General features: G+C 39.1%; 1 protein-coding gene across 7 annotated transcripts in view; it reads right to left on the bottom strand.

Moving 5' to 3' along the window:
- LRRIQ1 (leucine rich repeats and IQ motif containing 1) overlaps positions 1-22,055 on the bottom strand; it is a 129,139-nt gene that overhangs the window by 92,884 nt on the left and 14,200 nt on the right. For all 7 annotated transcript variants that reach the window (XM_077338957.1, XM_077338955.1, XM_077338958.1 and 4 more), the window contains 5 exons: positions 20,065-21,477; positions 17,429-17,581; positions 15,131-15,281; positions 7,872-8,065; positions 6,134-6,261 (listed from right to left, as the gene is read on the bottom strand). In XM_077338957.1, coding sequence (XP_077195072.1) covers positions 6,134-6,261; positions 7,872-8,065; positions 15,131-15,281; positions 17,429-17,581; positions 20,065-21,477 — 2,039 coding nt within the window. The remainder of the gene's footprint in view (positions 1-6,133; positions 6,262-7,871; positions 8,066-15,130; positions 15,282-17,428; positions 17,582-20,064; positions 21,478-22,055) is intronic.

The raw sequence follows: 22,055 nt of genomic DNA, 5'->3' as shown, positions 1-22,055 counted from the left end.
TGAAGAATCATTTATGAATTACACGTTGAAGCTTGTTCTTCTTTTGTGGTTTTCATTTCTTTCTTTCTGTCCCACGCCTTCACAGGCACTTCTGCTCTCATTCCCAGCAACATCTGTGCCTGAAGATTTACTAACACTGGCATTCTTATGTAGATTTGTCAGACCATGAACATCTTCTAAATGCGGTCTTTAGTGGGAGTTTCTGTACGTGTGTGTGTGGTGGGGTTTAGCTCTGAATATTAACTTATCCTGTTCACAATATTTATATGCTGCATTTTATTTGCTTCTAGAAAATGTTGCCAGCTTCCTGTAGCTTTCATGATAGGTCAGCAATTTGGTGCCCGATCCTAAGCAGTGGATGAGAAGAGTTTCGGATGATGACTAAATTCTACCCTGGTATATCTCCAGGCTACATTGACATAGGGTGACAGATACAAATAGCATTCAAAGCGAGTCCCACTGTATTAAAAAAGGCTTACTCCCAGGTAAATGTGTTAGTTGCAGTCTCTATGTGTTATAACATGGAAGACTGGATGTCTTCGCTTTCAGAACTAAAAGTCTTCTTTTTCAGTCTGTTATTCTATAGTTTCCATTTCACTGGTGGTCTTTGTCTTTTTTGTGTGTGTTTTTTTAAAAAGAAAATTCAAACCAGAAAGACAAAGGACATTACAGAAAACTTAATACCACTTGACCTTGTCCTACAGCCCTGGGCATTAAAAGGATATAAATTACAAAGACGATACAACAGTAAGAATTTTTTTTTTAAGTCCAATGGCTTCCTTTTTCTGGTATCATTTAAGCAAAAGCAGGACAAATATCACAAAGGAAGTTAATAACAAGAAAGTAAAATTGAAGCAAACCTGAAATGTAAAATGTATTCAGTAAGGGGAGAGGAAAGCAAAATAAGGTGCTGAAGCCTGCACTCCAGAATATGCACAGTGAATGCACATTTAATACCCAAGCCAACTATTTCTCGTGTGTTTCACGCAGGCAGGCATCTATGGATATTTGTAGGCTTTCTTTAGAGGAACTAAAACTAAACCATAGATGTTATAACTGAGGTGTTAAATGAAATATTATTCATAATTAATTAAAAAGCTACTTTCACAGTATTTACTGTGATATATGACATTTACAAAATCCACCAAAGTAATGAAATAAAACAGTACAATTTTATTCCTTGAATTTAACATCTGGCCCTGCTTTGTATGAGTACTAACTCTTCAGAATTCTCAACTGACAGAGTTCTCACACAATGTAAGGTAGATTCTATGCTTGATCTTAGCCAAAAGGCCGGCAATAACATGCAGCCAACGCTCTGAATTTGTGTATAAGAGAATGCAGTCTACAAAGGATTTGCTCTTTCTTCAGCTGCCAGTTTTTGGGGCACACTATGGCTCATACAACTAACAGTACATACTGCATCATTAAGTCAACCATTAGAATTGCTGGGCAAGGAGACGCAAGTCCTCCTTTTCTTTGATGAGGAGAAAAAGAGCAAAGCAGCCCAGGAGAATAAGCACTGACTGCTATCAAAAGGAAAGAAAGGATTGTAGAGACACTGTTTACCTACTTGCCAGCCTGTTTTCTTGGCCACCCTCCCTCTTTCTCTTTTAGGGATACTGCTCATAGTGGCTGATGCTACCCCTGCCACCCCCCATTCCCAACTGCAGTTAAGTTAAAATGAGAATACTACCAAATGCAACAAGTCTCGGCCAACAAGGATTTTTATGCCCAGGGACCCTCCTCTTTCCACCCTCTCAAGGTCAATCATTAGCTATGGGGGGTGGGGTGGGTTAACAATCATATATGGTCATATCACATGATTTAAAATGTTTTTAAAATATATGCAAAAATATATACAACATTAGAGAGAGGGTTATCTGTGTGAATAACTGATTAAATACTTCTTTAGCTACCTCCCACATACTATGTTATTCCTAGAAAATGAACTGAACAGCTTTTTTCCAAGACTACCCATTTGCTAAAGCTTTGAAGAGCCTAAGCCAGGGGTAGTCAAACTGCAGCCCTCCAGATGTCCATGGACTACAATTCCCATGAGCTCCTGCCAGCAAACACTTTTTAATTACCCCTAGCCTAAGCCATGGAGTTTCTTGATGGTCCTGGAAGTGTTTCACTGATTGGGTGGGAGTTAATGAATCATAGAATCATTCTATGATTCATTAAGTCCCACCCAATCAATGAAATGCTTCTGGGGCCATCAAGATACTTCACAGTTTCATAAACCTATCTTGAGAAAGCCTGGCTTAGGCTCTCCAAGGCTTTAGCAAAATGGGCAGTCTTGAGAAAAAGCTGTTCTGTGCTGTTTCCAGGAACAACATAGTATGTGGAAGGTGGCTAAAGAAGTGTTTAATCAATTATTTGCACAGACAACCCTCTCTCTAACTGATAAGCTGTTTCTCGTGGAAATGGAAAGTTAGATATTGCTTCTTGCCAGCAGAAAGAAACATGTGCAAGTTATCTGGAACAAAATGAATGGCCTTAACCGCAGTCCAGAAAATTTTCTATAATTTATGGAACAGGCTTTGAGATTGGAAACATTCTCTGGGCTCTAATCTTTCTCTGCTGAAGTACACAGCTATCAGAATAAAATTGTGGCTTTTTTGCTCTTTGCACCTTGCAGCTCAAGCTTCCTATCCTACAAGAGGCTTGGAACCATGAGAGGCCATAGTTAACAACCCACCATACTCTTGGAGGTGTGAAACATGGCAAATTTTTATGAAAGTGTCAGTAATAGTGGACTTTGGGTGGGGGAAACATGTAGGAGTAGCTCTTCCTGGGAAATGCAGGATCTGAGGTCTGTCAAGGCCACCTAAATGTATTATGGAAATGTGGATGTAAATTAAAGACATCTGTCCACATCATCACCTACTGCTTTTCAGTAAGGTTTGAAGATGTGTATACTGATATGTGAAAAACACTGTACCAAAAACTATAATTGATTGAGGATCTGGGAAACAAGCCCTGTTTGAAAAATGGTTACCTCTTTGGCCCAATTTTGATAATATCCTGACCTGAAAAACCTTTTAGAAAAAAGACAGGGGAAAAGGGGGGGGGGGAGAATACATAAAGTAACTATTTTTGGTATACCTCTTCTTTTAAATTTGTAATACTGCAATACAGAGAGTAAACTATAGGATGGGGAATATGAAATGGTATAGTATAGCCTGATCTTGGAAGCAAAGCAAGGTTGATATTTGGATGAAAGACCAACAAGGAAGATTTTGCAAAAGAAGGCAATGATAAGCCACATCTGCTTAATCACTTGCCTTGAAAAACCTACAGGGTTACTATAAGTGAAGTGTGACCTAATGACACTTTATACAAACATCCAGTAAGCTCACTTGAGTGAGCTCTACCTCACAAAAACTCATACTGGAATAAATGTTGTTAGTCTTTAAGAAGGGAGATGATCCGTATATCTGATGGAGGACAGAATGGTGGGATTAAGGGGCACAATAGGAAAAAAAGATGCAAGCAGACAATATTTGGGGAAAAAACTTTTTGGAAAAAAGGAAGAGAGCATGATGGGAGTCTGTTCCCTTCTGAATCAGATGCAGAAAACATATGACAAATTTCAGCCTGTGCAACGAGGGGAGGAAAACCCAAATGCAGAAAACGTAGTGTTGCCTTGCAGAATCCAATAAAAATCCAACATGAAGCTAAAACAAGGTAAGTCTCAAATACAGAAATGGTCATAGTTAGACCAGGAACTTCCTGATAATTTTCAAATTATTTCCTCCTGTGTCCTCATTGGCTCTTTTGGAGACTTCCTGTTCCTTTGAGCACACTTCATCTCTGCTAGCTTACCCAATAGAAAGATTGTTATGACTAGTTCTCTCCTCTTGCTACACAAAGTTTGTTGCTCTTCTTAAAACTATTTTATTCTTTTAAGCAGCCTAGTACTCTGCAACCTCCTACACTCTGCCAACAATATGTGCATTAACAATGCTAACATTTATAGGAGCCTCCCACAATCAGCACAAAGGAAATGACACTCAGTGCACACTGAGAAGAAATCACACAACTATATCAGCTGTAGGATGAGAGCAAAGAAACAGCTTTTCTTTCAGCATCTTATTTCATTACATTCAATCCTTCTGCATAGAACATCCAATCACTTATGCCATAGCAAAGACATATGGAGCTGCTTACAACATTGTCATATTGGTGAAGAGACTACAAAAACCAGCAACTGAAGTACTAGGTTTCCTACTGCTTTAATCATCTATTTTGCTGATCTTGTCTTCCGTTGTAGCTATATTTATCATGGCTATTCATTTTGTTTTAAATTTTGTGCAAAGAATTTACATTCAGGCAGCAGAGGTGTGCGAGGCGTTTCCTGCAAGTAATGCTAGCCAAGTATCTGCTCCATTATCATGATGAAGTGCTTCCTTCTACACAGTATGAAGCATCTCACCAGCTGTCTTTCACGATATAAAAAAGGAAGAAGAGAAAAAATGGAAGATATTCAACAGGGATCAAAATCCCTGGTAGCATCCATAGTTTGGTGGTAGAGTATGTACTTTGTACACAGAAGGTCTCAATTGAAATCCATGGATCCCAAGTTTAGAAACCCTGGAATGTTTTGAAAATAGCTCTACTGGAGTAATAAAGAAGGCAAGATAGTCTGGTTGGGTTGAATCAGTAGCTTGGATCCTTCTGAAAATCTGGGATAGAAGGCTTTCTGAAATTGAGCACAGCTTTCTTACTTCCCTTCCAAATGCCCAGAAGCGCTGCTCCTGAGGAACAGGCAAAATTGGCACACACACCCTTCCCTCTTCCCAGTGCAGAAATGAACTCATGATCACACACACACGTACAATCTTGGAAATAAAGCAGCACAGATAAAAAATGATGGTATACACAAATTTTAAAAAATCTTATATACTGCTAATTAAAATTCACCACAGTTACCATCATTTAAATCCTAACTTCCACGGGGGAAAAAAGTCTGAAGAAAGTTAATTCAGCTATGATTTATCCATTTTGGAGTTCTTGAACAGCAGAAAAAAATCAAAATAGCTCATGAAATAATGTGCTTTAATGGTGTTCAATTTAATACTGGGTGGGTTGGCATTTATTATTTGTTCTGAACACACAGCACTTGAGAGTACATGGCTGAAGTTCTTCAGTGTCATGGAACTCTGAGATCACAAGGTAGTAAATGTTCGGATTAAGGAACTGAGAAGACTCACGTTCCCATAAAATATTGGTTGCAATGCATAAAATAATTTCAGTTGGGAATGCACTGTAAAGGAATTGCTATTAAATAAGTGAAATTATTCCTCATGAAGCTCTAAAATTTCAGCACTGTTAATTCAGCATAAATCTTGTTTAATATAAAACATAGTTAAATGCTCTGGGATTATCCAAAAAGTCTGCATGGACTGCACTCTTTTTAAAAAAACAACCCAATTACAGATACAAAGAACTGAATGAGATGATGATACTTCCAGGGAAGACATTTCTGTCAATTTTAACTAAAAATGTTGAATACCAAATAATCCAGATTTATAATTATGCCTTCAACTCATCATAGATGATATTCATAGGCTAAAGAAACCTTTCTCAACTTGTTTAACACTGAGAAGCCCCTGAAACATTCTTCAAGCTTCGAGAAACCCCAGAAGCGCTATGATTATGCAGAATATGGTTGGGAAACATAGCTGTGTTCATGCCCACCTGGGGTTCCTCCCCTCCCCATCTCATCCAGGCAATTTGGGGTGGCAGGGGGTGGCGGGCTAACATGATTTGTTATCACCTGATAAACATTTAACACATTTAAAAATAAATATGAATAATTAATTTCCCACACATTCGGGAAACCCTTCCAAGGTCGTCAAGAAACTCCAGAGTTTCATGAAACTCTGGTTGAGAAAGCCTGGCCTAATGCAACAATAATTTTGTAGTTATGGTGTGGCAGCTTTTAGAGTCAGTAGCATGGGACCAGCAATGACTATATTAACTTTTACAGATTCTTGGGAAATAGCATAATGCAGATTTATTTCTGTTCCCGTAATATTAAATGTTATGATAGTTTCCCACCTGATTATCATACACTGTTCTTAAATTTTTGATGCCCCCCCAAAAAAAATATTTTTAGTTTTACCTGTTTTGTGAGAAGGAAAGTACTTGAAGCAAAGGCAGCCAATAATCTGACAATTTTTCAAAGGTTGAGATACTGTTGTCCTCCAAGTATAATTCTCTTAACAAAACATGATTTTCCAAGTTTGGGAGCTAAATATAAATTAGTAATGCATTAGAAATATACAAGCAGGAGACCTCCAAGGACTTTTGTAGGAAATCTTATTTTCCCCTCCCCCATTATTTCCTCTCTTCTTTTCCTGCAAGCCCCCATAGCTACCAGTCCACCTGTCTTTACCAGCTCCTCCCCATCTTTAGCTCTCTTCTTTCCTTTCCCTGGCAGTCTCTGCCTGGAAAAACTATCACTCATTTGCAGTGTTGGCTGCCAGACTGGCCCCTGCTGTTGCATGGTACCAACTGCCAGGCCAGGCTGAGTTTCACAACAGAGAACTCAGAGAGACTTTCAGGGGGTATCTCATTTTCCCTGTATCTCTTTCTCCACACTACTTCATATTTCCCTTTTCCTGGCAATCCCTTCATCCCCACATTTTATTGTTTGCTTCTCTTTTTCATACCCACTAAATCCAAATTAATCTGCCCTCCTTTCTGCACCTGTACTTATTATTTTTAACTTCATTTATATCCCACCTTCTTCACAATGGGGATGCATACATGATTCTCCTCTCCCCCATTTTTTCCTTACAACAGTACAGTGAGGTATGTTAGCTGATAATGTATAACTGGACCAAGGTCACCCCATGAGTTTCTATAGCAGAGTGGTGATTTAAATCTGGGTCTCCCAGATCCTGTTGTGACAATGTAACCACAGTGATCATTGGTTGGCCACCGCTGAACAGATGAAAACAGCAAGGTCTGAGTTAGCCACCCAAGTCAGGTGGTAGCGAGTCACCTGGTAGTTGCTGCCAGGCATCAGATCAATGAATGGTTCCTCAAAGGCCAAAGCAACCCTAGAAAAGGGCCTACTTCTTCCTCCTGCCCTTTCCTGACAGAAGCCAAGGGTCGAAAGCAGGGGATACTGTTGCTTGGCAATGACCCCTGATGGCATTTGTTACTTAAAGCTACAAGTGTTGCTTCTGATAGGCACCACAGAAATAAAAGAAACTTAATTTCATATAACTCTCTCCTCCAATTCAGTCCTTACCTCCAGCAGCCATCTTAATAGAAACTAATGCTACAGCAAACAAGGAATGCTTATTTGAAAAATAAGTGGCAATAGCTGAGGAATAGATGGGTTTATTGGGAGAAGGTATAAAGGCAGCTTTTGCCTCTCAAGGGGAGTTTAGAGAGAAAGCAAGAGGTCCCCCGCACAGTTATACAAAAATATGATTCACTGAATACTGCAGGAGTGACATTCTGGTCAACAGATGGAGAGTTCAGCTGTCACCAATAGTGTAATCCTAATATAGTAAAAATCTACTGACTTCATAGACATAGAAGACATTGCAGATTTAGAACTCTTCTTAGGACTGCATTATTAATTATTAATCTCCATCCTTCACATATTAACTACCCACAGCTGACTTACCTGTTGCTTTAAAATATATGAAAGCCACCATCATATATTAGGAAAATTATTAAAAACTACTTAACTAGTCACAAAACAGCCAGTTGGACATACTGGCTTAAAGAAAATTAGAAGATATAAAATTATCCTTTTTTGTACTTGAATCTTTCCAAAATATTAAATTCTGATTCATTGTATGAACTGCATCAAATAATTCATATAAAGTCAACATTTTTACCTCATTGAGGTTGTTTCCCTGTAACTTCAAAATCTGTAGAAGACCACAGTTTTCAATTCCTTCAATGTGGGTTAAATGATTAAAGGAGCAATCTATATATATTAGAGTTGGAGCATCAGAAAGACCTTTGGTGCTGATCAACTGATTATGATTTACAACCAATTGCTGGAGATTTTTCAATGACTCCAAGCCACCTAAAATGCAATATTTAAAACATTAAAATACAACAGGAATTAATGCATCTGTGCTTCAATATAATTACCTTTTATAAAGTGTGTTGCTTATTTCATGTATGTACACTTTTAAGAATCAGAAAACATGGATGAACCTAGCTCATAGATATAAAATCAAATTCATATTCCTTCTGAAATTAGTAACAAACTGATAACTTCATATAATATACTCCATATTTTATAGCATGTTAAACACAATGTTTGAATAAAAGTTTAGAAGCATTTTTACTGCTCCTCATTCCCAATCTAAGTGTCTAGAAATGCTTCACCAAGTCCACTAAACCAATAAACATAACTTTTATCTTGCTACCTGTTAGCATCATATTTCCTCTGTGAAAGGTTAAGAGTCACACTTCCTAATAATCTTAGGACCCATCATGATCTCTGTTGTACTCATTCATCAATAACAAAGTATAATAATTGCAGTAGGTCTACTTTAAATAATGTAATTTTACTATTACTAGAAATTGCTAAACTAAATTTGTAAAATGTTTATTCCATAAGCATGACTGCATGTACAAAGATTTGTTTTAAATGCTATGCTAAATGTAAAATAGAGTCTCGTTTTATTTCATTTGTGCCTAGCTTGAATGTGATTAATGTGGGTTGTAATTTAAAAAAATGTAGAAATTCTCATCAATTTGGATTTTTGCATTTGCATGATAGACCAATTTAAGCACAACCAATTCATGCAGGAAACAGACACAAGAGTTCTTCTGCACTTGATCCAGTTATTTCCTTATGTTGAGGAAGCCTCTGTAAGAGTAAGACTCCTTAAGTCAGAGAAATTATTCCCTTTCTCCAGTAAAAGTTTCTTCACTTAGTGGAACAGATTTACTGGATCCAAGCCACAGCTTTTCCCCAATGCTAATTTTCGAGAACAAGCCCCAGCAATCTTAGAATCTGAAAAGTCTAGAAAAGAACAGTAGCTACTTTAAACCTATTCCAGAATAATATATGAGGTTGTCTAGAAAAATAAGAATTAATCATGTTGCCAACCAAAGTAAATATTATAACATTTCAGTGAATAAGAAAGTAACATAACATAATTTGTGCTGAATATATAACCCCCCTGCTGCCAGTTAGTATATTTGAATAATCTACAATGCAGTTAAACAGGCAGAACATGTATGATCTTGTCAAGGTTCTTTTGTGGGTCTGTCATCTAAAAAGGCACAAAAGCATGTTGCAGTCTACATACCACTAGTACATGAGTGCTTATGTAACAGATTTGCCAAATGCAAAATAACACCACTTTGGACACCGGCCAGAACATTATACAACTAAAAGAAGCAATGCAAGATCTAAATTTATGGTGACAATTGAGCCATAGGATCGCCAAGAGCCAGTCTTAACCGAATGGCTAACATCATCATCAATACATGGAGAAGGTGGCATAATACTTTCCTAGTTGTAAGGTTTAAAGTTGTAAGGTTTAAAATTTTTTAAAAGCATGATTCACATGAAATTCATTTATTTATTTATTTTAATTTACAGACTGGCTTTCCAATATTTGAAATGGATGCAGTGTGTATCTTTTTAAGCACCTGGAAATTAATTCTTGAATACAAAGCTGTAACATATAAATCAGTCCTTGAAGTTATACAGCATATATTTGGTATGGAACAAGGATTTAGCGAAGGATAACCTTTGTGATGTCTGTGCACACATAAAACTGAATTCATAGAGCCCAGGTTGGGAAAAGGTGGTTTGCTTTAGAATACAATCTGTTGAACATTGGTGGAGAACAAAAATATATGTGGGAAGGAGCCACTCACACGTCCACTACTATTTTGAGTCTAACTATTTCATGGACCACAAAATCAATAGCACATGCTTCTAATATGCTCCTATGTAAATGCAACTACACAGTGCTCCCATTTACAAAACATCTGGTGACCCATACATTTCAGGTGACCATTCTTTGAACTGGTTGCCTTTGGTTAGAATTAGATCTAAAGAGGTGATTTGTAGAGGGGAACTTTGTGCTCATGGAGGCCTGTTTGCCATTTTTACTATAGAAGTTCATGCTGCCAAAGGGAAACGATGCTTTTTATACTAAGATGACTCTTCGGCAATGAAGAACACGTCTTTAGATTGTGTCCTATATTTAAAGTTAAAAACACAAACTATGCTTTGAATCTCAGTATATAAGGCTCTTAGCCTACATACAACAAATATTTCTAACATTAAATTAATCCTGTAAACAGCAACAGATATCCTTCCAGCCACAGTCAACAGACTTATACTGTGATGCTCTTAGCTTCCCAAGTGAGTAGACAAGAATAAACAAAAGGGAGTCACAAGATTTATGCTATCTATAACATAATATATTTGACTTTTTCTTGCTTGGTTTCAACAAAGAACTAAGATATGAAATATATATCAGAATGCTTCACCGGAAAACACTGGGGTACCACTTTTTAATTACTGGAGGGGAAGGGTGGGCAACTGAAATAAGTTCCCCACTTTTCGGCAACTGCTTGTTCAGACTTCTGCCTAAAATGAAAATCACCTTAGCTTACTGCCACCATCTAGTGGTTTCATATGTTCTTACTCAAGCAGCAAACGGGTATATGCTTTCATCTTTTCTCTTGAAAACTCTCAAGTTCCAACTTTCGCAAGGAAATACTAACCAAGATAATAACATATACAAGCTAAGGCTGAAGAACTATTAGATAACTTGCTTCTTCTGTTGACATACAGACTGTGTTAAATCTATATCTAGAAAATCATACAAAAGAAAAAAATGACAGAAAATGGAACGTGATGTGAAATTAATGATGAGTCCAAAATAAATACTTGTACCTGTTTTTTTCAGACATAATAGCTGATTGATTAAATCTCTGTTTTGGTTTGCCTCTGCCATAAAATCAAGAAAGCATGCAGTTTTTCTTTTTGTAATAATTAATAAACAGAATATAAAAGGGACGCAAAAGAAAAAGAGGAACCATTCAACAGACTGTACGTATCAAAAACCATTATACATTACTGGCCTTATATTACAGAGAATATTTCTCCCCAACTTCCTCTTTATTATAATTTTCAAGACATTCTCTATAAAATGCTGTAACCTTTAATTCAAACAACTTAAATTTATAATTTCATAACTGACATATTTTACAACCATCTCATTAATTTCATCTCTACTAGACATTCCATGATACATATTTCAGCAATTCCACACACTAGCCATAGCTTTCAACATATCAAAGAAAGCATAAAGCTTTTCTTTTGATAGATTAATTTTTATTGACACAAGAACGTAGCATGTTTTGTGTGGTGTTTCATGAAACTGAAAAGATCATGATCTTATATTAAAAACAATTGTATGCCAACTAAAACAGGGTGAAGTAAGAGCTAATACCTTACTAATTTTGAATGTATGAAACATCCTAAGAATGCCAACTTAAAAGTGAGTTCCATTAAAACCAGAGGAACTTCCTTCTGAGTGAACACAGTTAGGATGGGACTGTTGGCAAGGAATTTCAGATGTTCCAATAAGGAGTGTGCTATATTTAAGTAGTCAACAAAAGAGAAACACTAACTAGTTAGCAAATTACTTAACTAATATGTAAGTACAGGCCTTATTTATAAGAAACAGCATTTGCAAAGAACACTTGAAACTGAATAAAGTATCAACCAGAATGTTTTAAAAAGTGTGCAGCACTACAACTTCAAATCAATGAAGGGAAATTCTACAGGACTTACAAATGAAAGGCAGAATCTTTTAGAACACAAGGCTATCTCTGTAATTCTATAGGACAGAGTTTTTAAAACATAAAATTTATCAATATGTTATTGTGTAACATGAAATGCACACTATGCAGCTTACTAACCAGACCTCCCCAAAGTAGTTGCTGAGGACAGAAAAGCAGGCTCCAAGTGGTTTTCTTGAACATCTACTTTCTCATTCAAACTCATCTCACTTACAAGTTAGCACAGTGCTTTCATTGTACATACAGACAGGACAGGAGGCTTTTAGCCCATTGGCTCTGTAGACCTCATATCCAAGACTCATCAATTCACATTATGTCACTCTCCCATTAATCTTTCAGATACTCTACCTCAGGAAATCCATCCGAAACAAGTAATCCCTTACAGTACTACTGGCACTGAAGACAGATTGAACACAGATCCGAGCAGTTCTGCTACCAATCAGTCCACCTTGTTGGTTTACCTTGGATTACTGATCTTTGAGATTTGACGAACACCAACATTCACTGTTTCAAGCAGGAGTTTGTGCCTATGAAGTCTGCAGCATTTAAGTTTGGAGAATTTAACAATTTTAGACATAGGGAGAGAGACTGTCTAAGTAGCCATTAGAAATACATTGAAAATCCCTATTTCTCAATCCCTGATTTAACTACTAAATAGTGAAATAAGTTCTTTAACCATTACATTTTTGTGATGTTTTTGGTGGCTTAGAACAATTTATGTACCACCACATACAGAGGTTTTACAACCTGGAAAATCCAAACATTTGGGTACCATTTTGTATATTTAGGAAACAATATGGAGATTCTGTGGAAACAGATACCAATATGATCCATTCACAGCGAATTTGGTTTATTCTGTAAGACCCTCTCGTTTATTTGAGGTTAGACTGCCATAGTGAAACAGATAATGTAGTTTTTGCTTTTATTTATAGTATCTACTTGGCATATTTTAAGTTAATTCAACATTTGATTCTACTAAATTTCAGAATCATTTTCTTGGTATTGCACTGGTGCCTTGCTTACAACAGATGCAAATTAAGAAGAAGAAGAGTTGGTTCTTATATGCCGCTTTTCTCTACCCGAAGGAGTCTCAAAGCGGCATACAGTCGCCTTTACTTTCCTCTCCCACAACAGACACCCTGTGATGTGGGTGATGCTGAGAGAGCCCTGATATCACTGCTCGGTCAGAACAGTTTTATCAGTGCCATGGCGAGCCCAAGGTCACCCAGCTGGCTACATGTAAGGGAGTGCAGAATCGAACCCGGCATGCCAGATTAGAAGTCCACACTCTTAGTCAAGTATTAAATCACAAATATATACTAGATTCTGTTCCAGGGTTCTGCACCTTTGCCACACTCTGCTATTATTAAAATGGAGCCATGAGAACAGTTATGAAGACAGAAGTTCATTCAGTTCCCAGTAGCCATTACTGAAATTTACATGACGGAGTAAACATGCAATTTGCAACCCTGAGGTTAGTTGTCCACTTGAAGGGTGGGAAAGGCCATCCGACCACACTCCGCAGAGGGTAGGTCCTCTCAGTACTGATTCCACATGATTGTAACCTTTTTCGATTAATTTTACTTGAGACAAATACATTGGCAAGCTGCATTTCGGATCCAGCAATCCGTCAACAGCTGGGTGAAGCTGCTCCCTTCTGTCAGCAGAGTTGCCCTGATGAAGACGTCAGACCAAACAATTCCATCCCCTTTCCCTCCCCACTGCAGCTTCCTGATCCACATGGCTATAAGTCCACAGGAGTCCTGTGAGCCTGGGAATAAACAGTCAAAAAGGCCAGTGGAGGAAGAAAAAAGTGGGGAAAATCCACTCTTCTTGCACCCACAGATTGCTGCATCCAGCCCTGAGTTTTAGTGATTTGGAATAGGGCAAGAGTGACCAGGGGGTTAGATGTAGTTGAGATGTGGAAAAGAGCCAGTTCTTTAACACTGCAGCTTCCATGATCTTCAAAGGGAAGCAGCAAAACAGTGAATGTAGCAACAAATTAATAAAGTAACAGCAGTAATAAATCAACTTGATGGTCCTATGGAAAAGGCAGGAAGAAAAGGCCTCTTGGATGATGGAGGAGGGGGAACTATGGGAGAGGGGGAACTTTAGTGGTATGGACAACTAAAGATAACTAAATGTACTTGTTCATTTATCAGTTGGCTTCCTTTGTTTATTTAGGTGAATTCCACTGAGTCTCATCTGATGCCAAACAAGGCCCAGATCATAATGCTGTCCTTGAGGATATGATAGTTGTTAAGCAACAGTTTTCAAAGTTTCCAGTTTCAATGAACCTTTTCCATAATTACACATCTGCCCTGAAAGGCCATCATTTTTCCTAGTAAAACCTTTTAGGGTACCTAGCATTGGCCAGGTTGGGGCTCACTACTCTATGTGATAAAAAATGTCTGTTAGTGATCTCTTAGAACTACACACTGTGGGAGAGAATGAATAGTTTGATAAGCCCTTGCTAAGTTTCAAGACAACCTTAGCATTGCCCCAGGACACAGTCTAAAAACCATGCAAGTACAGCAGGATTTGCTAAGACCCACCATTTCATTCATTCCTCTTTGAGGATGAGTTTGATCCATGCCACAGAACGAAGTTTAAACACATTGCCCTGAGCAATCTGCTAACAGAATGCAGGGAATATCCTCACTGTTCCTGGGAACATGAGCAAAATGAAGATTTGCCCCCCGCCTTAAGGTAAAGGTAAAGGTATCCCCTGTCCAAGCACTGAGTCATGTCTGACCCTTGGGGTGACGCCCTCTAGCGTTTTCATGGCAGACTCAATACAGGGTGGTTTGCCAGTGCCTTCCCCACTAATTACCGTTTACCCCCCAGCAAGCTGGGTACTCATTTTACCAACCTCATAAGGATGGAAGGCTGAGTCAACCCTAAGCCGGCTGCTGGGATCGAACTCCCAGCCTCATGGGCAAAGCTTTCAGACTGCATGGCTGCTGCCTTACCACTCTGCGCCTTATTTCACTCTAAAGTTTATATTTTAACCATTAAAAAGTAAACAATGAAGAGACTATATAACCAACACATTTTATGGAAAGATAAATTTTTAATCACAGTGAAAATCTTATTTTTGTATGTCACACAGAAACATTACTATTTTATCTATAAATACATCTAAATAATAATATAGTATGGCTGCTTGTAAATGTTTTTATATCTATTTTTGTATGTTTTGTTGTTGTTGGCCACCATGAGCCTGTTGCCAGGGGTGGGCATCCAATAAAACGAAATAATAACAATAATGAAATAATAATTATTATAAACCTTCACTATTCCTTACCAATTCGAATGATTTTATTGTAGGAAAGTTGAAGATTCCAAAGATTACTGCAGCCGTATAAACCATGAATGGATGAAATTCTGTTTTTGTTTAGAATTAGAATGCAGAGATTTTCAAGATTCTCACAACTAATTGTCTGAATATTGTTCTCCTGCAGTGAAGCAAAAAACACACAAACAGATTGACTAATAATTTAAGATTACCAAATTTAGGCCTGGAGTTTTCCCAGAATTACAAATAGTCTACAGGCCTGGAGTTTTTTCAAAATTACAAATAGTCTACAGACTACAGAGATCAATTCCGTTGGAGAAAATGACAGCTTCAGATTGTTGACTCTATGGCATTACATTCCACTCAGGAACCCTTCCATCTTGAAACTATGCTTCCCATCCACTGTCTCAAAATATCCAGGAATTTCCCAAGATGGAGTCAGCAGTCCTTCCAAAAATACTTCAGATTACCAATACCTCTACCCTTCCAAAAATTAGCTGTTTCTCCAGTGTAACATTATTTAACTAATGTTTACAATGGAGGAAAACAGGACTAGCATCTAGAATGTCAAGGTATTAAAAAAACAATGAAATGAATGGGCAACAACAGAAAATCCAAAACCAAGAGCCATTCTGCACCCGATAAAAATGCGAAATTCCTACCTTTTGTAAATATCATGGCGTTCTGCATGACATCGTGAACATCCAGCGTTGCAGCAGCAAACCAGCAGCTACATCCTCCATTTTAAAGCACTTGTAGGGGAATCACATAAACTGGACTCCCCTGCCATGTAGCACAAGCAGGAGGAGAGCAGCCAGAAAGCCACGTGCAAAAGACATGTGCGTTACCAAAGTGAACAAAGTAGCGAGATCTCCAGCTGCAGTGCCCGCCTCGAGCCCGCCTCCCTCTTTCTTCACCCGGAACAGGGCTTTTTTTTTTTATGCCTGGAGCAACAAATAGGCACACAATTGCCCAGGCAGAGCACAGAATAAACTTTCCCCCACCAGTTTGCCCATAAAGCATTCCTCTTCCCCACAAAAACAACAACAACAACAAATTGCCAATTTTTTTTTAAGCATCAAGTAGCTGGATAGCAAGAGGGCTTGCAGTAAAAGGAGCCCTATGCATCTAAACACTAAAGTCTTATTTTAAAAAAATGTCTTGCATCGCGGTCCCTTTAAATGAAGGAGAAAGGTGATTGGCCACCTGTCTTAATTGAAAGGCAGAAGAGAGAAGCATGTATTCCCCTCTTTTGCCATTTCAAGCAGGCGTGCGAAATGGCAGGAAACGTGAGGTGGCAGCAGAGGAGCCAGTAGGTGAGAAATTCCCAGAGGCACGTTTTGTTTTGTTTTTTTAGCATTACGCCACTGCGCTGGCAAAGCACTTTTTTTTTTTACTATGCGGAATTTCCCCAAGAGTTGCTGCAGACCAATTCCAATATTTTAACCTGAGCTTTAATAGGAGCTTGTAACCCCCACTTCAAACATCACACATACAAACACACCTCGTTGTGATGCATAGGGACTACTCAAAAGCAGTATTTAGAAATTCATTCCTAGTATGCTAGGAATGTCACAAGTTATTATATTATATTACATTTTTCTCATTCTTCCTCCAAAGAGCTTGTGGAAGCATATGTAGTAACCCTCTCTACAAAATACAGAAAAATAATCTCTGCATTGTCATCAAGACTTATAACCTTTAACATCTTACCACTATGTTCTTCTAGATAAGTTCCTATACCCTTTATTCTGAGTAAAGGTAAAGGTATCCCCTGAGTAAGCACCGAGTCATGTCTGACCCTTGGGGTGACGCCCTCTAGTGTTTTCATGGCAGACTCAATATGGGGTGGTTTGCCAGTGCCTTCCCCAGTCATTACTGTTTACCCCCCAGCAGCAAGCTGGGAACTCATTTTACCAACCTCAGAAGGATGGAAGGCTGAGTCAACCTTGAGCCGGCTGCTGGGATTGAACTCCCAGCCTCATGGCAGAGCTTTCAGACTGCATATCTGCTGCCTTACCACCTGCGCCACAAGAAGCTCATGAGTACAAATTATTTTGAGTACAAATACCAAAAATACAACAACAACAACAACTTTTTAAAAGCATTATAGAGATTCAAGTTCCCTGGCAATATCTTCAAAGCATACTTTTAAAGCTGTCATCCATTTATAGTTCATATATGCATAATCCAGACTTAGTCAAAACTCTGCAGTCACAGAACAGCAGAAAGCAAAATAGCTGTGGCAAGAGATAGTACAATCCATTTTGAAACAGTTTCCCCTTTAAAAGAATAAATATTTAGTACCTGTACATCTATATACTTCAGGTCTCTACAACTGCTAAGTCCTTCCAAAGCAATTAATCCACAACGTCTGAGGCTCAAGAACTGAAGTCTGGAACACTGTGACAGAGTAGAAAGGCTGCAGCCAGGTAAATCTTCAAATGTAACTGTAGTAACCTATATGCATTGAATAAGGCAAAACACTGTTTAAATTATACATAGTACACATAATATAAGCATCACAGTAACACATTACCCAAAATTACACCCCAGGAGAGAGGGAGTACCATTCCTCACTCCTATATACCATAATGGAAAACCCACAAGACACCCTGCAAATGTCTCCAAATCTTTTACTCGGAGAAGAGTATTATGCCAACAATTGTTCCATGCTACCCCAACTTACTTCTTTCCCATCCATTAAAACACAGCCTATTAGCAGCATCTAGTCTGCTGCAATCTCGGAACCTGATCACTACTTCCCCATGTCTGTAGTGCGTAGCAGGCAACTTGCATCCAAATGTTACAATTATAATGGATTTTCTAGTTGGGAGAAAGCAGGACTACTAGGATATCATGTAGTTTCAAATTAGTTCATGGTAACAGTAATACTACAGCAACAGTAACAGTAATACATACACAAGTCATTTAGGCAAGTAAAAAGTGGGGGGTGCCAAGGACTTGTGGTAGTCTTCTGACTTCCTCTCTCCCACTCTTTTCCTTCACTGAAAGACCCCATAGCTTGTTCCTCTCTTCTTCCCATCCCCCAACTATCTTTATCTACTCCTGTCTTTAGCTTTCACTCCTTCCATCTCTCTGGCAGCCTCTACCCTGGAAAACTCTGCATGATTCCAGCCGCTGTGGAACCTCTGTGGAACATGGGGGAACACCTCACTTCAAGGACATGGGGAAACACCTCACTATTTCTTATTTTCTGCTTCCTGGCAACCCCTATACCCTTACCATTCTATGCTTTCTTCTATTCCTACCCACCCACCAACCTTTTATCTGCTCTCCCCATCTTCAATTATATTTATTATTTACTTCATTGTTACCTCATCTTCCTCTACAATAAGAAACAAAAGCAGCTTACATCATTCTCCTCCCCTTCACTGTTGTGAGTTAGGTTTGAGTAAGAATCTGCAACTGGCCCAGGATTACCTACTGAGCTTCCATTGCAGAATGGGAATTCAAACCTATATATTCCAGATCATAGTCTGAAACTCTGACCTCTGTACCATACTGGCTTTATTTTGGTGGCTGTGGGTAAATAGTGGCAAGCAGCCAGGGCTGGGTGAATCATGCAAATCAAGTGACAGCCCAGTGGTGCTAAACTTGGCCATGATAAGTCCTCCCTCAAAGGCCAAACAGCCCTGACCCCTCCTCCTGCCTTTTACTGACAGAAAGGAAGACTAGACGGCTTGGCAATACAGTTTTGGTTGCCTAGCAATGGCCACTGAGGTCATTCATTTCATAAAGCTGCAGGTACAATTTCTATTATTTTCAAGAGTTTTAATCCTCCAAGATTTTTTTTTTTAAGATTTCATTTTTTTCCTGCAAACTTTTCAGGATTGTAAATATTCACTGTCTGTCCCTGGCTCCAGTCTCCAGATTTAAGTGTCCACGGACTGGGCCACATTAAGAATTAGATGCACTGATATGTTCTATAACAGTCATTCTTTTAAACACAACTACTGTTAGTTTCCAATTTGCTCCAAGGAGAAAAATGTTCTCAGTGCTGTCAATTCTCAGTGCTGTTCTCAGTGGAGACTGTCAATTCACAAGGATCACAAACAACAAATTTATACATATACTAGTATCAAAGCCCATTTAAAAAAATGGGCTTTGATTGCGGTGCCTGCCGCCTGCCCCCGTTCTGGCCACCGCTGTGGTAATCTGCCCTCCCATTCCAAACGAATCGTCTCAGAGGCTCTTGCAGCCGCGCTGTATGCTGGCAACACAGGTGTAAGGTGGAGACTGTCCTTCCACTTCTCCCCCACATTCCTGTTCCTGGGCTTGCCGTGCCTTTCTTGATCTCCTGTTGCTCTTCTCCTCCCTCATTCCCAGGCAAGGATCTTTCTACTTGTTCCTCCCCTCTTCTGTGTGCTCAGGCCATCCCTAATGTTGGTCCTTACCCTCCTCATTGCTGTCTTCATTGGCTTTCACTTCGCCCTATTCTCCGCGGCCGCAGCTCACTTTGTGCTTGTTATTTTCTGGCTTGGTGGCTCCCAGGGCTGCTGCCGCAACCTACTACACCCATGGGGCTGATGCCGGGTGAGGACAGAACTCTGGGGATGGCTGCTCCATTAGTTTTGGGGTTTGGGGCATGCAGGCTTCCCCCAAGGGTGAGATCTTGGGCTCGGCCGCCATCGTTGTCGCCGCTATGCCGGGGCTCCAGCGTGGCGTGCCCTGCAGTCCAAAGGGAAGGGAATTCCCCCCTCACTATGGCCACTTCCCTTTGGCCCGCAAAGCCTTTGCAAGGTGGCAAGAGCGCTTTGCGGGCCAAAGGGAAGGAAATCTTCCCCTGGTGAGTGGGCAAGGAGGGAGGATGGGAGCTGGAGAGGGAGGGCCATATTCCATCTTGGACAGCCAGGACACTCTCCACCCCCAGGGTTGTTTGACAAATATAAAGAGGAACAATGGATAAGGATATATATTACCTGTTGAAGAGCATTCCAAGGGCCAGCCTGGATTATCAAGGCAGCGTTCAATGGAGGCAATGAACTAGCTGAGCATTTCCGTGGTTTGCCTCTTTCAACTATTTTCTTTCTTTTGTTTTCCTTATAAATACTTGACCAGGATTTGCATGTTTTCATCCACATTAATCTCTTCTCTTCAATAGAATCATAAAATATGTTTGGTTTCTCAAAAGGTTTGACTAAGATTTCCCCTTGGGGCCAAAGATCAACCACTTCACATTGAATTTCTTTTTTTGCAGGTTCCCTCTTAATGTTTTCAGATATATAAATTTTATCTGTTTGACCATGGTAATCAGAACCTAACTGACCATCCATGCTAATGTGATTGCTTGGTGCTCCAATAGTCTCATCAGCTACTACAATCTCTCTGGGAACAACAGTCTTGATGTCAAGTATTTTTGTGTTACTACCCATCGGACCATCTGCAGTAGCTGAACCACAGTTTTCTACGTGAAGTATTCCCTTCTCTACTAAGGAGTTGTTATTTATACCATTAAGAAGCTCCATATTTCCAGATGTTTGTTTTTCTTCTCCATTCTCATGCCATAAGGAGCCTTGTTTTTCTCCCTTTAATCTTATTTCCTGGGTTAGTTTAATCTGTTGCTTTTGCAAAATTTGTTTTCGTTCTTCTGCCATATCTTTCTCTTGTTCATTCACCTTTCCAGTTTCTATTTCCTTCTTTGTTATTTCCAAATATTTCTCCATGTTTGTGGCTGCCATCTCACTTTCCATTTTGGAAGTTTTATCTTCTTTTTTTACTTTTTCTGTTTGTTTTACTTTTTCTTCTACTTCTATATCTTGATCTATATTTTCAGTCACTGTTCTTGGAATTTCTTCAGCTTTACTGTCTTCTTTTTCTTTTCCGATTTCTTGCTCCTCCTCCATTTTTATTTGTTTTTCTGTATTTCTGAGTTCCATTTTCCATTCAGTTAAGCTGTGTACACTGTCTTTTTCTCTCCTTTTCTGTTCTAGCAATTGTTCTTCTCTCTGACATCTCACTAATTCTTTCTTATTTTCATAATCTCTGCGCCTCTTCAGCCTTTCTGCAATCTCTTCCCTTTCTTTTTCCTCCTGCCTTTTTGTCTCCTCCTCTTTCTGCTTCTTCTCTAGAACTAATTTCCTTAGTCTTTCTTCCTTTTCTCTCTGCTCCCTTTCTATTTTTTCCTGTACGTCTCTTTTCCTTTTCAGTTCTGCTTTCCATTCTTGAAAGACAGGGGCATAACTTTTGTATACTCGGAATGCTCGAAAGGAAGCTTGGATTTTTTGAGCTGCCATATTCTGCTTCTCCATCACCTGTCGTCTTTCCTTTGCTTTCTGTTCTTCAAAGGCCGTTTGTTCTTCTTCTATTTGCATGTGTAAATTCTGAATCAATTTCTAAACCAGTAACAACAATATTAAGGCAATAAACTTCTGGTACAGGTACACATCAAACAAATGGTCATTAATACCTGCATATCCATTACAACTGCCCTAGTAGTGTCCAGTAAGCAATTCACTGCCTTTTTCTATTGAGGTTCAGGTTGATCACATGGGGGGGGGTGTCATTCACACTCTACTGTACCATACCTGTATAGTAGAGGCAACTAGAACTTGTTTCACATGATACAGCTTCCTAAGCTATATGTAGAAGGAGATAGTTGGTGTGCTTTTTTAGAAATTCAGAAATCTCTCTTTTCCCACCTCTTCCTTGTTTAGTAAAGTTTGGATTGTTTGTTTGGATCTAAACTCATATCTGACTTTAGATATGGACAGATGTGTGGTCCTTTGAGCTAGATGAGAGCCAGTTTGGTGTGGTGGTTAGGAATGCGGACTTCTAATCTGGCATGCCAGGTTTGATTCTGTGCTCCCCCACATGCAACCAGCTGGGTGACCTTGGGCTCGCCACGGCACTGATAAAACTGTTCTGACCGGGCAGTGATATCAGCGCTGTCTCAGCCTCACCCACTCCACAG

The sequence above is a fragment of the Paroedura picta genome, chromosome 5 (genome assembly GCF_049243985.1).
Source record: "Paroedura picta isolate Pp20150507F chromosome 5, Ppicta_v3.0, whole genome shotgun sequence".
NCBI classification, from domain to species: domain Eukaryota; kingdom Metazoa; phylum Chordata; class Lepidosauria; order Squamata; family Gekkonidae; genus Paroedura; species Paroedura picta.
This window is presented reverse-complemented; position numbering and strand designations above follow the sequence as displayed.